This window comes from Notolepis coatsorum, assembly GCF_963971535.1.
Source record: "Notolepis coatsorum genome assembly, chromosome: 2".
In the NCBI taxonomy this organism is placed as follows: Eukaryota; Metazoa; Chordata; class Actinopteri; order Aulopiformes; family Paralepididae; genus Notolepis; species Notolepis coatsorum.
In genome coordinates this window covers 41,997,456-42,014,953 of record NC_140166.1, presented here as the reverse complement: position 1 = coordinate 42,014,953, position 17,498 = coordinate 41,997,456, and the positions used below count along the sequence as shown (strand labels likewise).

Sequence of the window (17,498 nt, the reverse complement as noted above, 5' to 3'; positions counted from 1 at the left end):
ACCGTATGTAGTGTGGTAGTGAAAGGGTTAAGGAGAAACACTATGACGCAAGGAATAAAGAAAAACTAAACAAACAGAATCAAAGCTCTGATGTAAAAAACTAACAGTTATCAGTTTTCCTCCTCTTCTGTTCCGGCTCCATGCAGTCCGTGTCTTTCCCGGGTGTCGAGACGGTGTCTTTAGCCGGACCTGGCAAGAGAAGATACACTACATTTAGTTTTACCATCACAACCTGTGTAGCCCTACACCTACGCTAAACTGTATGAGAGGACATGGAGGTGGCGCAAGTGTTCGTACTTCGTACCCTTATCTTGTGACAGTGAAGACAACACCAGATAGAAAATATGTGGCATTATTACATGGCATTTTAACATTCGCCGAAATGCTTGATTGTGATTGGTCAACAGCGCTCGTCAGAGGTCCGTTATTACTCGATAACGGACCTCTGCCGAGCAATAATGACCGCTGTGCGCAGCTGTAGCAATCAAGCCCACTGACACACAGCATCAGTGCAGCCAATCGGACACACCTGCCGGCTGCTTGCGAAGCTGCCGGCGATGACAGCGGAGCGACAGAACAGAACTGCGTCTGCATTTGATCTCGTCTTGTCGATGGTGTAAAATGAATTAGGTATATTGTTAGTAAGTTAGCCATGTAATAAGCGGGATAATGTATAGCCTATACTCGGTCATTGTCGCAAAATAATTGACCTTCACTACGTTTAAAGAACACCTCGGCAAGGCGCCTCTGTATTCTAAACTCTGTGTCGGTCAATTATTTTGCGACAATGACCTCGTAGCTATACATTATCCCTTACTTAGTTTGGTGGAACCATCTCCATGCAATGGAGGGCAGGAACGCTTCAACTTTCCATTGTGGTGGGTAGGGATAGGCTGTGGGCGTGAGTTGTGGTTTTTGAGGGAACTACATTTTTATTTATTTATATAATTTGGTTACAAACTAAGTCCACCAAAAGTGTTTTTGCCATTGAAATCCTGCAAGGCATGGGTTGTTGCAGGATTTCAACAATGGAAGTCAGAGAGGAGGCAAGGAGTGACATTACCATGAAAGGTTTGTTGTGTTGGAATGCAGATAGCTAAAGCAGATAAAAATAGCGGTTCATGTTTGTATTTCAAAATTGTGCCAACATCATGTCACCACTTTTGCAAAGCATTCATAGACTATTGATACAGACACGCTGTAACAATACTCACCTATAGTGTGATTTGTTTGGTCTAAAAGAAGTGTATTTTTTACTTCATTGCAATATTGAATTAGTCCCAACAGAAGAATTAGTCTTAGGACAGAGAGAGAGAGCACTGAATCAACTAGAAAGTCGCTGGATATACAGACTCAAAAAGCTATGTCTTATCCAGGGTTAAATGATACTATTGATATGGTATATTTTTTGTAAATATGGAAGTATCTATTTACCTGTCTTTTTGGTGTTTTGTTATGTCAGATGCTATTCTGGTTTAAAATGTGTATATAGCTTCCAATTTAAGTGATATGTAGCCTATATTGCAGGAGGTAGCCTAGCCCCTTTCGTGACTTTCGGTTTGCAAGCCTGGGGCTTTTGTGACCGCAGTCACTTATTTATCTGCCGCCACCACTTCAGAAAATACCAACCAAGCGTGAATGTGTGGATCACGTTGTGTCAAAAATATATCAGATATGAATTTCAAAGATACCCAGCGTACAATATGGGTTTAACACAGCTTTACGGTGGGGTCTGGAAGCTCGGAGTTGATAATAAACAGTTTAAAACATTGTTACTCAACGAGTGGTATTTACAGACCGAACGTCCATCTCCGCCGTTGGTGTCACAGCGCATGCGCACCAGGCAGCCTAATAGCGGCACCAGTTGCTGTTTGTTTTCCGTAGCTCAGGTTCTGGATTAGCCCCTTTCGTGACTTTCGGTTTGCGCATGCGCTGTGACACCAACGGCGGAGATGGACGTTCGGTCTGTAAATACCACTCGTCGAGTAACAATGTTTTAAACTGTTTATTATCAACTCCGAGCTTCCAGACCCCACGTAAAGCTGTGTTAAACCCATTAGCCATATTGTACGCTGGGTATCTTTGAAATTCATATCTGATATATTTTTGACACAACGTGATCCACACATTCACGCTTGGTTGGTATTTTCTGAAGTGGTGGCGGCAGATAAATAAGTGACTGCGGTCACAAAAGCCCCAGGCTTGCAAACCGAAAGTCACGAAAGGGGCTAGAGGTAGCCTGTCTATCTAGATGTTGGAGGACCTTTGTAATTATGACAGCTAGACCTTAGGCTGACTAAATGCTCACACCCGAGCTTGATTGAGTGATTAGCACTGCCTCCTTTATAATATGGCTCAGGCCATGTCCCCACGTATCTGGATCTTTTGCCAAACGCACATTTTATTCCACGTTTGGGCCTTTCATCCACACATAAACTGTGTTTTCAGACACATAAACGGAGATTTTCGTAAACGCATTTTAAAGTGAAGATTTTCCAAAATATCCGTTCAGTGGATCCGTGTAGCCACTGTAAACGCATAGTCTAGATAAACGATGACGCCACAGCTCACTACGCATGCTCAGACTGTTGTTCTATGGCAATAGGCACCCGTAGCCTTGAAGTTAAAAGCCAAATTGCATTCTAAATTTAGTTAATCGACGCGCGCGACAGAAGAGGTCTGCACCTGATGCTCTCTGATGTTGCGGATAGTTGAGGATGTCGGCACCACACGTGAACAGTAAAATGCAATGTCTTGTTGTAATTAGTATATATATAGTTTGTGATAAGGACTCGCAAATATTTAGTTTCAGAATCCGGAGATTGTGATCTCAACATTGACAGTGTATCTCTCCGTCGCCCAGTGCGCAGAAGTAAAGCATTGAATCATGACATATCTAGATTGGTTGTTTCCTCTGGACTGCATCTAATCCACCGCTATATCTATCTATTTATTATCTACTGTATGTATGTCAATATAGCCAATGGAAGTGCTAGGAATGGTCACGTGGGCTGGGAGAAACAATGGACAATTCCTATAGTTTCTCAATCGCCCTGACCGCTCGTACCACTATGGTATTTGAGATATCGCTTATCGCCACCTACTGGCCCGCATGCTTGTTGGAGCAATTTATATGCGTTTATGTGTTTGTGTCTGGATCAGTATTTTAATTTTTTTTAATTTACACTGTCGTGTGGATGGGGATTTTTTTTTTAAAACAGAGCCTGGGAATATCCGTTTGGCAAAAGATCCAGATACGTGTGGACATGGCCTCAGAGTTCATTTGTTTGTATGCCCTGAAGAAGGCCGACAGCTAGGCCGAAACATGTTGGCAGTTTTTTATTGTTCAAACATGAACTATGCAATATATTAAAGCTTTTTTATATATGAAGAGTGCCTTGAACTTCGTTGTTTTTCTATTGAATTAGTCCCATTTGCTTTCATATTGCCGACAGACAATCATCATCATCATCTTCAATCCATACTTTATAAACAAAGACAATTATGCCTGGGCAGGTTGGCTTTTTAATAAAAGAGTCTTTCAAAATAATAATAATTAAAAGTAATTTCAAAACAATGAAAGACACAGATCAAGTATACCTAACGGATTATAAAATAGAACCAAAAAAGTAAACAACCCAACATGTTCTATTGTCGTCTTGCAGCCTGACAGAGGCAGGGTTGACAAATGTTTAAATAAAAAGGTCAGGATCATCATTGACTGGAAAGAAATAAAACGATGGAATCTCAACCTGAGCAGCATGACATGAGAGATAAACGATGGAATCTCAACCTGAGCAGCATGACATGAGAGATAAACGATGGAATCTCAACCTGAGCAGCATGACATGAGAGATAAACGATGGAATCTCAACCTGAGCAGCATGACATGAGAGATAAACGATGGAATCTCAACCTGAGCAGCATGACATGAGAGATAAACGATGGAATCTCAACCTGAGCAGCATGACATGAGAGATAAACGATGGAATCTCAACCTGAGCAGCATGACATGAGAGATAAACGATGGAATCTCAACCTGAGCAGCATGACATGAGAGATAAACGATGGAATCTCAACCTGAGCAGCATGACATGAGAGATAAACGATGGAATCTCAACCTGAGCAGCATGACATGAGAGATAAACGATGAAATCTCAACCTGAGCAGCATGACATGAGAGATAAACGATGGAATCTCAACCTGAGCAGCATGACATGAGAGATAAACGATGAAATCTCAACCTGAGCAGCATGACATGAGAGATAAACGATGGAATCTCAACCTGAGCAGCATGACATGAGAGATAAACGATGAAATCTCAACCTGAGCAGCATGACATGAGAGATAAACAATGGAATCTCAACCTGAGCAGCATGACATGAGAGATAAACGGCTACCGTGTGAACAAGTGTGCATGTGTTGAGCTGTGCAAAGCCAAGACTTCCCTGCCAGCCATCTGGCTCACGGAAGGGAAGCCTACCGGTTGTTTTTTCAAACACAATTAGTGTGGAACTGGTTCTCACAGCTTGCCCAGCAGCTGTGTAAAGAACATCCTGTGTCAGCCATGTTATACTGCAGGTCTCACAGACAGACAGACAGACAGACAGACAGACACCACCCATGAGTTCAGATGGAAATGGAGCTGCGATGGTGTAGCTGTTAAAGAACCAGTTCATTCAGTCAGAAAACATCTTATTGTGGAATGTTAATTTCCTGGTTCAGATGTCATCATTTGATTTGTTTGTTGAACTGTTTTAATGCACACTCTCTGAGCACAGCCAACTTTAAGTATGTTGAGGGGGTGCTGCTCTCTGTTCATTGAAAAGAGATGTCTAGTTAGTATCATAAATCATAATACATGAAGCTTTCAAATGTAGACAAATTCATGGGACCAGTGTGATCGGTTGCTATTGGAGATTAACATTGTCTAACCTGTGCTAGAAGGTGATAAATAAATAATTGTCACCATTGCCGTGGATGGTTTTGAACCTTAATCAAATTGTAGCAAATTAGTTTCATTACCCGTTTGTGGACTAAAGGCGCTCCCATAGTCCAGCAGACTGTACACAGAGCAGACCCCGCGGAGGTCCGCGCGGCTCTTTGAGCTTTCATAGTCGAGCAGATCTCAGCGGACGTCCGCGGTCTATTTCCTACATTTCTCGCACCAGTTTTACTACATTTCCCACAATTCTGTCTGTTCTACTGTACTGGCAGATCAGAGTGAACATTATCAGCGGGAGAGAGAGAGAGGGAGAGGGAGGGAGAGAGAGAGACAGAGAGAGAGAGAGAGAGCGCGCTTCACGGGCTCATCTCTCTCCTCGCGCCACCAATCGCTCGCGCGGCGTCACATTAAATGCAGTTCGATGTCAACCAAAACGCCGAGCAGCGTTTTGTGTGACACCAAGTCAGCGGCGCGGATGTCCGCGCCTCAGAAAATAGGAGCGTCGCACCTGTGGGTCTGCTGTCCGCTGAGATCAAAGCTCAAGAGTCCGCGCGGACATCCGCGGAGTCTGCTCTGTGTACAGTCTGCTGGACTATGGGAGCGCCTTAACCATCTGATATTCTTTACAACTACTGACTACTGACAGGATAACCGAGTAGATTATGCAATGTTTTCAAGGAAGCAGATATAATCTGAGATAGTTCGATTCTGTTTATCCAGGCGGATATAGATCAAAGATCTTTATTCATAATTTTCACAACATCAGTTCTAACATTTTGTGATTTTTGGTTAGGGCCTACACAACATGCCTATAGAATACAGGCTATTTATATTTATTATTATTATTTTATTTTTAATTATTTAATTATTATTATTTATTTATAATTAAAAAAAATGCCAGTAGGCCATGACCAAAATAAATAAATAAATAAAAGTGATCCAGATTTGGACTGATATGATACTGTAGTGAATTCCTGTGATTGTGGTCATAGAGAATTAGTCTTGTGCAGGGATCATTTCCAGAAGTATTTAGACAGTCATAGACATAGATACTCAGGTTTTCTATAGACTGTAGGCCCACCTTTTTTTGTGCATTAATAATTCTATCTTGATTCTAACAAACTAGATTGTGTGTTTAGGTTTATTTGTTATGTTATTGGATGATGACTTGCTTCATGATAGTGTTCCTTCAGAGATTCGAGGCCCACTGATCAGACAGGTTGTGAAAAGCTGTGACAAGGACCTATTTAACCTTTATATCTATTAGCTGCTACAATAATACACTGATATCAAGCCTACTGGTTGCTGTTCAATAATAATAATAACCATAATTAGCTGTCAGGAAACAAATAAAACGTGTAAATAAAACGTTTGTCATTATTTGTAGGTTATATAGGTGACAAGGTGGATTGACTTAATGACTGCTATATCCTGCTATTATTATTATTATTATTATTATTATTATTCAACATTGTTATTATTTGATATCAGTATATAGATATAGTTCTTCAGACGGATTCCTATGCCACTATAAAACTACATTATCAATTGTTTGGCTTGAACAGACAGACAAGCAGATATACAGACAGAGAGACAAACAGACAGACAGACAGGGGGGGGGGGGTTGGGCGGGGTACTACTAAGTATAGTAATATGGTTTATTTGCATTGGGAAAGATACAGACACATTAGCTGGTTGAACAACATCTATATGTGTGGTAATAATGCAGATATTGAGTGTATTTCAGTGAAAATGCGCGTGGCGCACGCCTCGGCGCGCCGCCTCGAATCCAACCAAAGCGGAAATGATCGCTTCCGCCCCGCGAGTCGCACGCCCGCTTGCGGCCAGTGTGCACAGCTACGTCCGTTAACATGGGAGCGGAAGTGAAGCGGCGGTCGCCCGTCCGTCCGCCTGCCTTGAATCGTGTCTGGTTTGCCCAGGCCGTCAGCCTTCAATAAAGAGCCTTCTCTCTCGTGTCTCCCCTACTCTCATCTCCCTCTCGGCCTTCAATAAAGAGCCTTCTCTCTCGTGTCTCCCCTACTCTCATCTCCCTCTCGGCCTTCAATAAAGAGCCTTCTCTCTCGTGTCTCCCCTACTCTCATCTCCCTCTCAGCCTTCAATAAAGAGCCTTCTCTCTCGTGTCTCCCCTACTCTCATCTCCCTCTCAGCCTTCAATAAAGAGCCTTCTCTCTCGTGTCTCCCCTACTCTCATCTCCCTCTCAGCCTTCAATAAAGAGCCTTCTCTCTCGTGTCTCCCCTACTCTCATCTCCCTCTCAGCCTTCAATAAAGAGCCTTCTCTCTCGTGTCTCCCCTACTCTCATCTCCCTCTCAGCCTTCAATAAAGAGCCTTCTCTCTCGTGTCTCCCCTATTCTCATCTCCCTCTCAGCCTTCAATAAAGAGCCTTCTCTCCTGTGTCTCCCCTACTCTCATCTCCCTCTCGGCCTTCAATAAAGAGCCTTCTCTCCTGTGTCTCCCCTACTCTCATCTCCCTCTCAGCCTTCAATAAAGAGCCTTCTCTCCCGTGTCTCCCCTACTCTCATCTCCCTCTCAGCCTTCAATAAAGAGCCTTCTCTCCCGTGTCTCCCCTACTCTCATCTCCCTCTCAGCCTTCAATAAAGAGCCTTCTCTCCCGTGTCTCCCCTACTCTCATCTCCCTCTCGGCCTTCAATAAAGAGCCTTCTCTCCTGTGTCTCCCCTACTCCCATCTCCCTCTCAGCCTTCAATAAAGAGCCTTCTCTCTCGTGTCTCCCCTACTCTCATCTCCCTCTCAGCCTTCAATAAAGAGCCTTCTCTCTCGTGTCTCCCCTACTCCTATCTCCCTCTCAGCCTTCAATAAAGAGCCTTCTCTCCTGTGTCTCCCCTACTCTCATCTCCCTCTCGGCCTTCAATAAAGAGCCTTCTCTCCTGTGTCTCCCCTACTCTCATCTCCCTCTCAGCCTTCAATAAAGAGCCTTCTCTCGTGTCTCCCCTACTCTCATCTCCCTCTCAGCCTTCAATAAAGAGCCTTCTCTCCTGTGTCTCCCCTACTCTCATCTCCCTCTCAGCCTTCAATAAAGAGCCTTCTCTCTTGTGTGTCCCCTACTCTCATCTCCCTCTCAGCCTTCAATAAAGAGCCTTCTCTCCTGTGTCTCCCCTACTCTCATCTCCCTCTCAGCCTTCAATAAAGAGCCTTCTCTCCTGTGTCTCCCCTACTCTCATCTCAGCCTTCAATAAAGAACCATCTCTCTCCTGTCTCCCCTACTCTTGTCACCCTTTCAGTCTTCCTACCATCTCAAAAAGTGTCATAGATGGAAAGCACTCTCACATTGATTGAACTGGTCTGACCCAAAGAGCCATGCCGGTGAGCAGCCAGCACTAGGCAGTCAGTGAGAGTGAGTCAGTCAGTGAGTGAGTGTTAGTCAGTCAGTCAGTCAGTGAGTCAGTGAGTGAGTGAGTGAGTGAGTGAGTGTCAGTCAGTGAGTGAGACAGTCAGTCAGTCAGTGAGAGAGAGAGTCAGTCAGTCAGTCAGTGAGAGAGTGAGTCAGTCAGTCAGTGAGAGAGTGAGTCAGTCAGTCAGTCAGTCAGTGAGTGAGAGTGAGTCAGTCGGTCAGTGAGTGAGTCAGTCAGTCAGTGAGAGAGAGAGTCAGTCAGTCAGTCAGTCAGTGAGAGAGTGAGTCAGTCAGTCAGTGAGAGAGTCAGTCAGTCAGTCAGTGAGTGAGAGTGAGTCAGTCGGTCAGTGAGTGAGTCAGTCAGTCAGTGAGAGAGTGAGTCAGTCAGTCAGTCAGTGAGTGGGAGTGAGTCAGTCGGTCAGTGAGCGAGTCAGTCAGTCAGTCAGTGAGAGTCAGTCAGTCAGTGAGTGAGAGTGAGTCAGTCGGTCAGTGAGTGAGTCAGTGAGTCAGTGAGTCAGTGAGTCAGTGAGAGAGTCAGTCAGTCAGTCAGTCAGTCAGTCAGTGAGTGAGAGTGAGTCAGTCGGTCAGTGAGTGAGTCAGTCGGTCAGTGAGTGAGTCAGTCGGTCAGTGAGTGAGTCAGTCGGTCAGTGAGTGAGTGAGTCAGTCGGTCAGTGAGTGAGAGTGAGTCGGTCGGTCAGTGAGTGAGTGAGTGAGTGAGTGAGTCAGTCAGTCAGTCAGTCAGTGAGAGTGAGTCAGTCAGTCAGTCAGTGAGTGAGTCAGTCGGTCAGTGAGTGAGAGTGAGTCAGTCGGTCAGTGAGTGAGTGAGAGTGAGTCAGTGAGTCAGTGAGTCAGTCAGTGAGTGAGAGTGAGTCAGTCGGTCAGTGAGTGAGAGAGTGAGTCAGTCGGTCAGTGAGTGAGTCAGTCGGTCAGTGAGTGAGTCAGTCGGTCAGTGAGTGAGTGAGTCAGTCGGTCAGTGAGTGAGTCAGTCGGTCAGTGAGTGAGTGAGTCAGTCGGTCAGTGAGTGAGTGAGTCAGTCGGTCAGTGAGTGAGTGAGTCAGTCGGTCAGTGAGTGAGTCAGTCAGTCAGTGAGTGAGTCAGTCGGTCAGTGAGTGAGAGTGAGTCAGTCGGTCAGTGAGTGAGAGAGTGAGTCAGTCGGTCAGTGAGTGAGTCAGTCGGTCAGTGAGTGAGTCAGTCGGTCAGTGAGTGAGTGAGTCAGTCGGTCAGTGAGTGAGTCAGTCGGTCAGTGAGTGAGTGAGTCAGTCGGTCAGTGAGTCAGTCAGTCAGTCAGTGAGTGAGTCAGTCGGTCAGTGAGTGAGAGTGAGTCAGTCGGTCAGTGAGTGAGTGAGAGTGAGTCAGTGAGTCAGTGAGTCAGTCAGTGAGTGAGAGTGAGTCAGTCGGTCAGTGAGTGAGAGAGTGAGTCAGTCGGTCAGTGAGTGAGTCAGTCGGTCAGTGAGTGAGTCAGTCGGTCAGTGAGTGAGTGAGTCAGTCGGTCAGTGAGTGAGTCAGTCGGTCAGTGAGTGAGTGAGTCAGTCGGTCAGTGAGTGAGTGAGTCAGTCGGTCAGTGAGTGAGTGAGTCAGTCGGTCAGTGAGTGAGTCAGTCAGTCAGTGAGTGAGTGGGTCAGTCAGTCAGTGAGTGTACCTGAGGCAGAGGGAGCAGTGTGTATCACAGTGGTAGCAGGGCTCCCCACATGGAGGTGGGAGGTGGAGGTGGAGGGCTGAGGCTCCTCCCTGTGAGCTCTGAGCAGCATCACCGGCTCCACAGACAGCGAGATGTCAGACGGTGGAGCGACACAAGCGTGGGCCACCTGCTCCACGTCTGAAGGGCCCGGTCCAACACCTTGCAGATAACAAGCAGGCAAGCCTTTGTCAAGTTAGCGCCAAGGGACGTGCGTCATCTAATATAATTGCAGAAATAAGAGTGATTCTCATGCATGCACTGAATTAGGGCTTGGCATTATGGGAAAGAAAATCAATATCCCAATAACCAGAAGGAAATCAATATGGGGATATATATATATATATCACAATATGTGCTTAGGTATGTTCAATCATGTTAAATAATCACTGATGTCCATTGTATTGGACTGCATGATACAGAACTGAAACTGTAATTTCAGTTTGATATACTGTATTTATATTTTTTAAAAGATACCATTACACTGATAAAATGGTGCACCCTACACTGGATTCGGTTACATTTTTAACAGGAGGAGATGGCAATGAATTACCCAGGTACTTCCTACCAATATGCTGCGAGGAGGCGGCCTGCTCCGGTTTTATGGACTGGTAAACATACGCTATATCTACGTGGGCAAGGAAAGAAGAGGTTATCGGACTGCATGGGAAGCTCGATCTGTATTAAATACATTCAAGTATGACAATATCATGTAGAAGTGAAAAGACAAAAGACCACTAAACGCGACACACGTTAAAAATCACTCACTTTGCTCTGGCTCATGTTTCCTGTACACAAAGTAGATGACGTCTCCGCTCTGCAGCGTATAAATCTGCTTCTTCACCAGTTTTGACATGTTGATCACCGTGCCATTGGTGCTACACAGACAAACAAAACACTTGTAATAATGTGCCACTGCATAACATATAGCCTGGTAAAAATGCATTACTTGGATTCGTTTAGATTAGATTCAGAGGGTCATAAACTCGGCACAAAGAATCATTGGCTGCCCCCTCCCCTCCCTGAAGGACTTGCACAACTCCCGCTGCCTCAACAGAGCAAAAAACATTACTAAGGGGACAGTTCACACCCTGGCTTCGACCTGTTGCCATCAGGGCAGGCGTTACAGGTGCATCAGAGCCATCACCACCCTGAACTCAAATATGCACCAATAATTCCCCCTTTCCCCCTCTTACCACACTGTGCAGCATCCTACCCCCCTCAAGTGCAATATCCACAGTACAATACCCACCCACTACCATCTGACACAGTTTGTTATTTTGTATATTGTTATTTTGTATATTGTTGTTATTTTGTACAGTATTGTAACATTGTTTTATTGTATAATATTTTATGTTTCTCTTTTATGGAACTGTGTGATTTTATATTCCACCACTGCACCTTAAATTTGAGTCCCAAATCTCGTTGTATGCAAATATAATGACAATAAAGTACAATCTAATCTAATCTCTAGATCTCTAGTTAAAAAAAAATAAGAAACGTCACCAAATGGAACACTGGAAAAACACTTTTTCCAATATCCGAAAGAATCCAGATGATTCTCACAATATGAATGTGTTTCATATTCCCTGCTGTAGCAGCAGCAGTTAGTCCTATAAAAGGTGCTCAATGAGCTGTGGTTTTCATGAGCAGTTAAAACACATGTGTATATAGAGGATGACTTTCACCTTGCTGACTCAGCGCATTGTATAACATGGGCCTTTAATTAGCCTCCAGTGTCGATTAGCTCATTATCTGCCAGGTGGGTGGTTTGAACATCAGTGTGTTTTTTTAAATGAATAAATAAATAAAAACATGCTGCTGCCAAATAGGCCCAAACTAAATATTCTAAACAAATTCTCACAAAATATGGGAAACATCTGTGCATTTGGCTAAATGAGAAGTGAAAAGCCCCAATCTGTGATCCAAACATAAACAACTGGGTAGCACCATCGCCTGACGCGTTTTCATTCTCCATTTGATTGACTGAGCTCTTGATACAAGGACTGACACAAAACAGGAAAGTAGGAGCTTTTGATTGTATTTGCAATATTTTGTGGCTGTAAAAACCTTGCTCATATTCGTTGTTTTTGTAAACACTGGAGTAAGACAGATCTATAATGTGATGTACAATATTAGTTAAGAGCGTTAACGTTACTGTACGACGTCACACAACACTCCGCTAGTTAACGTTACGTCCCCCGGTCAACTCCCACGGTGCCGACAGGGTGTTGTTGTGGATATCTGTACCTCTGTAGAACGGTTGTTTTCTGGGCCACCCATTCCCAGTGGAATTTCTTTAGCTTTTCAACAACTGTCCTTTTGGTTGATTGAAGTTACCCTGTTTTAAATCAAACGTCCACCGCCGCAGATGAGAGCATCATGTCACGACTTCTTCATGTTTGCTCAGCAGCTGAACTACCCACAGTGATTGACGTCAAGAGATGGACCATCCAATGAGCATCCAATCATCTATGCATTTCATACAGTTTAACGTTAGGCTTATTGCTGTGTTTACAGTCTATGCCTACGCTTATAGTGCCATGGCCTAACCCCCACAAAATCCCAAACTTTGGATTTACATTGTTTCACAAATGACCATTTGTCAAACAAAAACACAGAAAAGTGTGGTCTTTCATCTCTGGATTATGTAGACAATTTGTTTAGTATTGTGAGATTAGGTGATCCGCAGTGGCCATGATGCACTTAAGACGATGTTTATAAAACTAAAAAGGACAGGGCCAATAAAATGTAGCCAATCAGTTTAATGTGCAACTCTCTGGCTATTTCTCTCTTTTTTGTTGGCTTGGATTCTCACTTCAAACTGCTTCAGGGTTCACTTAGACGTGACCCGAGACCACCTCTCACAGGCGAACCAGCAAGCATGTGTGCACCAGAGTTCAATGAACACATTTCCCTTTTGCATCACCATGCATTGCAATGGGGGGTTGAATTCAAGATGTTAATGCGGAAGTTCCATGATCACCAGACCCATGTCGGCACCAGCAGTCGCTTACTGTCCACATCAGTGACGGACTAGAGATGACTTCAGAAACAGACACGGTGGTTAGTGAAGCCTCATGCATTTAACCATTTCACTACCACACTACAGAAGGTGAACAGTCTGTAGTGTGGTAGTGAAAGGGTTAACATGTAGTGTGGTAGTGAACGGGTTAACCCTTTGTCGTGTGGCAGTGAAAGGGTTAACCTTCTGTATTGTCGCAGTGAAAGGGTTAACCCACCCAACTACATACTCTGCTTTGTTGTCTAACGGCACAAACAGACCAGTCGCGCACTCAGGCACTCGCGGGTTCCGTGCAAGATCGTGCGCGTGGCCTGGCACACCAAGTCCGACTTCAAAGCGGGCGAAAGTGCACGGAGGAAGGCACATTTACATTGGAACAGCTGTAAATGCCTAGTCTATATGCGAAGTCAGTCCCTGTTTGAAGATTTTTTAAAGATTTTCAGTTCCAGTGTTCTATTGTCCATTTTGCATGTATAACCAGTTATTATATAATTAATTAGAATGTTAGAATTCATTTTAGAATGATGATCAGTGTGACTGTACTCCTGAAAAAGTATAGTAATATGGTTTATTTGTATTGGGAAAGATACAGACACATTAGCTGGTTGAACAACATCTATATGTGTGGTAATAATGCAGATATTGAGTGTATTTTTATTTTTTTTTATCTTTTCCCCCTCCTTTTTCCTCTGTTTTTTCTCCCATCCCAATGTTAGTCGTTATGCCAATTCCCAATCCCCTTCCTGGTTGCTGCGCACCTACCCCCTACAGTCGGTCTGGGAGGGTGGAGGCCATCACATGCTTCCTCCGACACATGTGTAGCCAATCAACCGCTTCTTTTCACCTGGCAGCGCGGACTCTCACTGAGAGGGTGTAACGTGTGGAAGGAACACACTACCCCCCTTAGATCCTTTCCTCGCTGAGCAGGCGCCCCGACGGAACTGTAGGAGTCGCTGTTTACAACGACCAGGACCCACCCACCAGCTTTCCCACCCTCCAACACTGCCAATTGTGTTAGTACGACGGCCGGCCAAGCCGGAAGCAACGCCGAGAGCTGGGCTCGATACCAGTATCTCCTGCGTTGATATTGAGTGTATTTCTGTGAAAATGCGCGTGGCGCACGCCTCTGAATCCAACCAAAGCGAAAACGATCGCTTCCACCCCGCGAGTCGCGCGCCCGCTTGCGGCCAGTGGGCACAGCTACGACCATTAACATGGGAGCGAAAGTGAAGCGCTGGTCGCCCGCCCGCCTGGTGTGTCAGGGCTATTAGTCTTCCACTATATGCAACGGTAAAATAGTCCCAACATCAGATTCCTCGAGACAGCCGATATCACCGTTTTGAATCATTCAACCATATAATGGACGTTTTATTAAAGCACCCCTGTTTCGATTACTTGGTGCAAAGCGGTGTTTATATGGTGACGTCAAAGTTTGTATTCTTATACCCCCCCCCAAACAACCCGAACCAAGGGTCTTGTATACAGTATGCTGCAATTCAACCGCACCAAACAGGGCAGGTCTGAAACAAGGGCTGGTATGGTCACTTATGGGCCGATTCGATTCACACAGTACCAAATCCATTCTGATTTCTAGGGACCAGCACAGGCCGTTGTTGTAAAAGAAATGTAATTTAGAAAAATATAGAAAAAAATATATATATAATATATCAAATTGTTTCATTTACATAAAATCTATTATTTTAATCTGTGCCTTTTCTCAGTAGATGTGAAGATTTTCAATACATGTAACGTCCCATCCTGCGGATGTCTCTTGTTTCCCTTGCGCTGAGATTCTCCTGAACTACTACAGAGGCGCAGGTGACCAAATTACATCTTTTGACAACAATTACAGGAGGAGGCTCCCAGAAATCAGTGCCATCAAACCTAATTGAATCGATACACTCAAAATCAAATTGAAACATTGAATTGAAATCAAATCCAAAATCAGTGCCAATACCCATCCCTGTTCAACATACCTCGTGTCCTCCAGCCACACCGATCCTGAGCTCTCATCTTGTACAATCTTGCAGTGATCCCCTGAGACCAGTTTGTTAGCAGGAAAGGAAAGATCGCATCCTGGCAAAATATACACATTTGACAAATGTTATATGCAACAAAACAGAACTTCCCTTATGAAAAAGTATCATGGTATAGTTGCCTCTGAGTGGGTTTAAGAAGATTGACTGGTAATACATTTCCAATCCTTCTTTTTTACTATACAACGGCTAGCCAATTAAGGCCCGTCACTTTGCATTGGCAAAGCATAGTAGACTCCTAAAACTCAATATAATAGACCAGACAGAGATAGAACACATGGAGATATGGGCCTAACCTTTCCTTGGGTAAAAAGCATACAAAAAAAGACTACTTAATATTCTGCACACATGTGCTCTATAGACGCCTTTGTTATAATCAGAAGGGGGTGTCTAAGTTTGGTGAACTAAAGGCTTTGTGTCGTGAATGGAGAGGTTTAAAAGGGCCCAGACACTGCCCAGCTATGTCTGCTAGTACCCCTTTTGTCAAAAAGCATCAAGAAGACATTTCAAAGCTTCTGAAAATTGTATTAAATACATTTAGCGGAGGCAGGTTTAATTAATTTACTCACGTTTAAAACCAAATGTCTGTCGTTGCACAAATAACTCCCTTTTAATAATTTAGAACATTATTACAAAGTTAATACAGATATTTTTAGTTCCATATTAAGGTTTTGAAATGTCACCTTTTTTTCTTCCAACAGTGCATTCCCTGTTGACAAGTAACACTTCTGTTTCACACGAGTCCACTTTCACCAACTTCCCCCACGGTTGACCTTTTCCATGACTCTCCATCTCTCCAAATCTAGTTTTCTGCAAGGTTGAGGAAAATTATTTCAAAATGTTAGCTGAGCACTCTCTATATTCAGTGGGGGCGCATAACCTCAGTGAAGAAGCATAACGTTAAGGTTAATAACACGGATATAACCGATACAGAATACATTCTTCTATTTAATCAGTTTCTTTGGTGCCATTGTTTAACATCGGGATTGATTGATTGAAAACTTTATTAACAGATTGCAGAATGGGTACAGTTGTAGTACAGTACAGCTCAATACACACAATTGTTAAGGGGATGCTGCAGACCAGAGAAAGACTTTCGTCTTGTTTACATGATCATCAGGGTCCCCCCATTTTCAATTCATCATAAATACGACATGGCAACAAAAAGTTAAAGTAAAAGCATTCTGCTGTTAACGTCACGGTGAATCATAAAAACAAACCATAGTGGATAGAACAGTTTGTGGGTGTTAGATCAGTGCCCCTTGCTGCATAACAATGAAGAGCCCATCCTGTGTCTGGAGGCTAACGTTAGCTCGCTAGCTAGGCTTAGCTAACTACTGTCAGCTAACGTGTCAAGCTAAAAACAAAAAACACGTTTGTTAACGTTTAACGCACAATTAACAGTAGGGCGACATCATGCACACACCATGTGCATAAAAAACAATTCAGCTACACCATAACCGTGACAGCTATACCGTAGCTTGGATACACTCAAACTTTGTTTACAAAATAAGGCATGAAGATGCCATGATCTGGCTAACAGCAGCAGCTACGGTTCGCGATCATAACGTGTGCTGCTGCTGCTAGGTACAGTTCGTTATTATTAAAGTTTGATGCCACGACCAGTTCAAAGAGGAAACAACGCCACCCATTACACAGACCGAATATTATACGTACGTTGGCATCAAACGCGCAGTTTGATCGCTGCAAGATGACTTCTTCTTTGCATGAGATTGTTTTCTTGTCTCCTCATTTCCCCACAGCCTCTCTGCCACAACAACAGTCGTGATGCACTTCCTGACAAGCTGCAGAGCTGCTGCACATTATAAACACACATCAGCTGATGGAGGAGGAGGGGCTGCTGTGGTGTCTGTCTCTCCACTTGGGTCCTTTATTAGTTATATCATTCATGGCAGCAGCCACTGGTTTTTATTATGAGAGATAGAGGAAACATAATGTACATTTAGAAAGCTTATTACGTGGGAAGGAATCCAAGAGTGAATGCAATGCCTTTTACAAATCGGAGACAAAAGTATAACAACATGGTCAAAAGAAACTGGTTCCAGCATTTTGAGGGATTAGGCTATAGTAACGGGCCCCCCTTCCACATGTTAAACTATTTGGCTATTGTCAAATTTAGAACCTTCTCATGCCTAGAATCAAATCCCATGATTGAATGAATGAATGAGTGAAAACTTTATTTAACAGATTGCAGAATGGGTACAATACAGTACGGCTCAATACACACAATTGTTAAGGGGATGCAGACCTGAGAAAGACTTTGTCTTGTTTACATCAGGGTCCCCCATTTTCAATTCATAGTGACATTTATGACATACACAACATACATGACATTTATGGCATAGGGACATACTTGACATACAGGTATTTAGTACTGTTACATTTGTGACATAATACGATATGCAAATATACAGTACTGTTACCCA

At 43.8% G+C, this 17,498-nt stretch overlaps 1 protein-coding gene across 2 annotated transcripts in view; it reads right to left on the bottom strand.

The window, feature by feature from the left end:
• chfr (checkpoint with forkhead and ring finger domains, E3 ubiquitin protein ligase) overlaps nucleotides 1–16,849 on the bottom strand; it is a 38,012-nt gene extending 21,163 nt beyond the window's left edge. The window contains exons 1-7 of one of the 2 annotated variants that reach the window (XM_084309097.1): nucleotides 16,729–16,849; nucleotides 15,735–15,861; nucleotides 14,992–15,091; nucleotides 10,759–10,868; nucleotides 10,544–10,618; nucleotides 9,955–10,152; nucleotides 106–189 (exon numbers count right to left, since the gene is read on the bottom strand). In XM_084309097.1, coding sequence (XP_084165223.1) covers nucleotides 106–189; nucleotides 9,955–10,152; nucleotides 10,544–10,618; nucleotides 10,759–10,868; nucleotides 14,992–15,091; nucleotides 15,735–15,843 — 676 coding nt within the window. In that variant the 5' untranslated portion in view covers nucleotides 15,844–15,861; nucleotides 16,729–16,849. The remainder of the gene's footprint in view (nucleotides 1–105; nucleotides 190–9,954; nucleotides 10,153–10,543; nucleotides 10,619–10,758; nucleotides 10,869–14,991; nucleotides 15,092–15,734; nucleotides 15,862–16,728) is intronic. The other variant, XM_084309098.1, reaches the window with a different exon arrangement.
• Nucleotides 16,850–17,498: the final 649 nt, after the last annotated feature.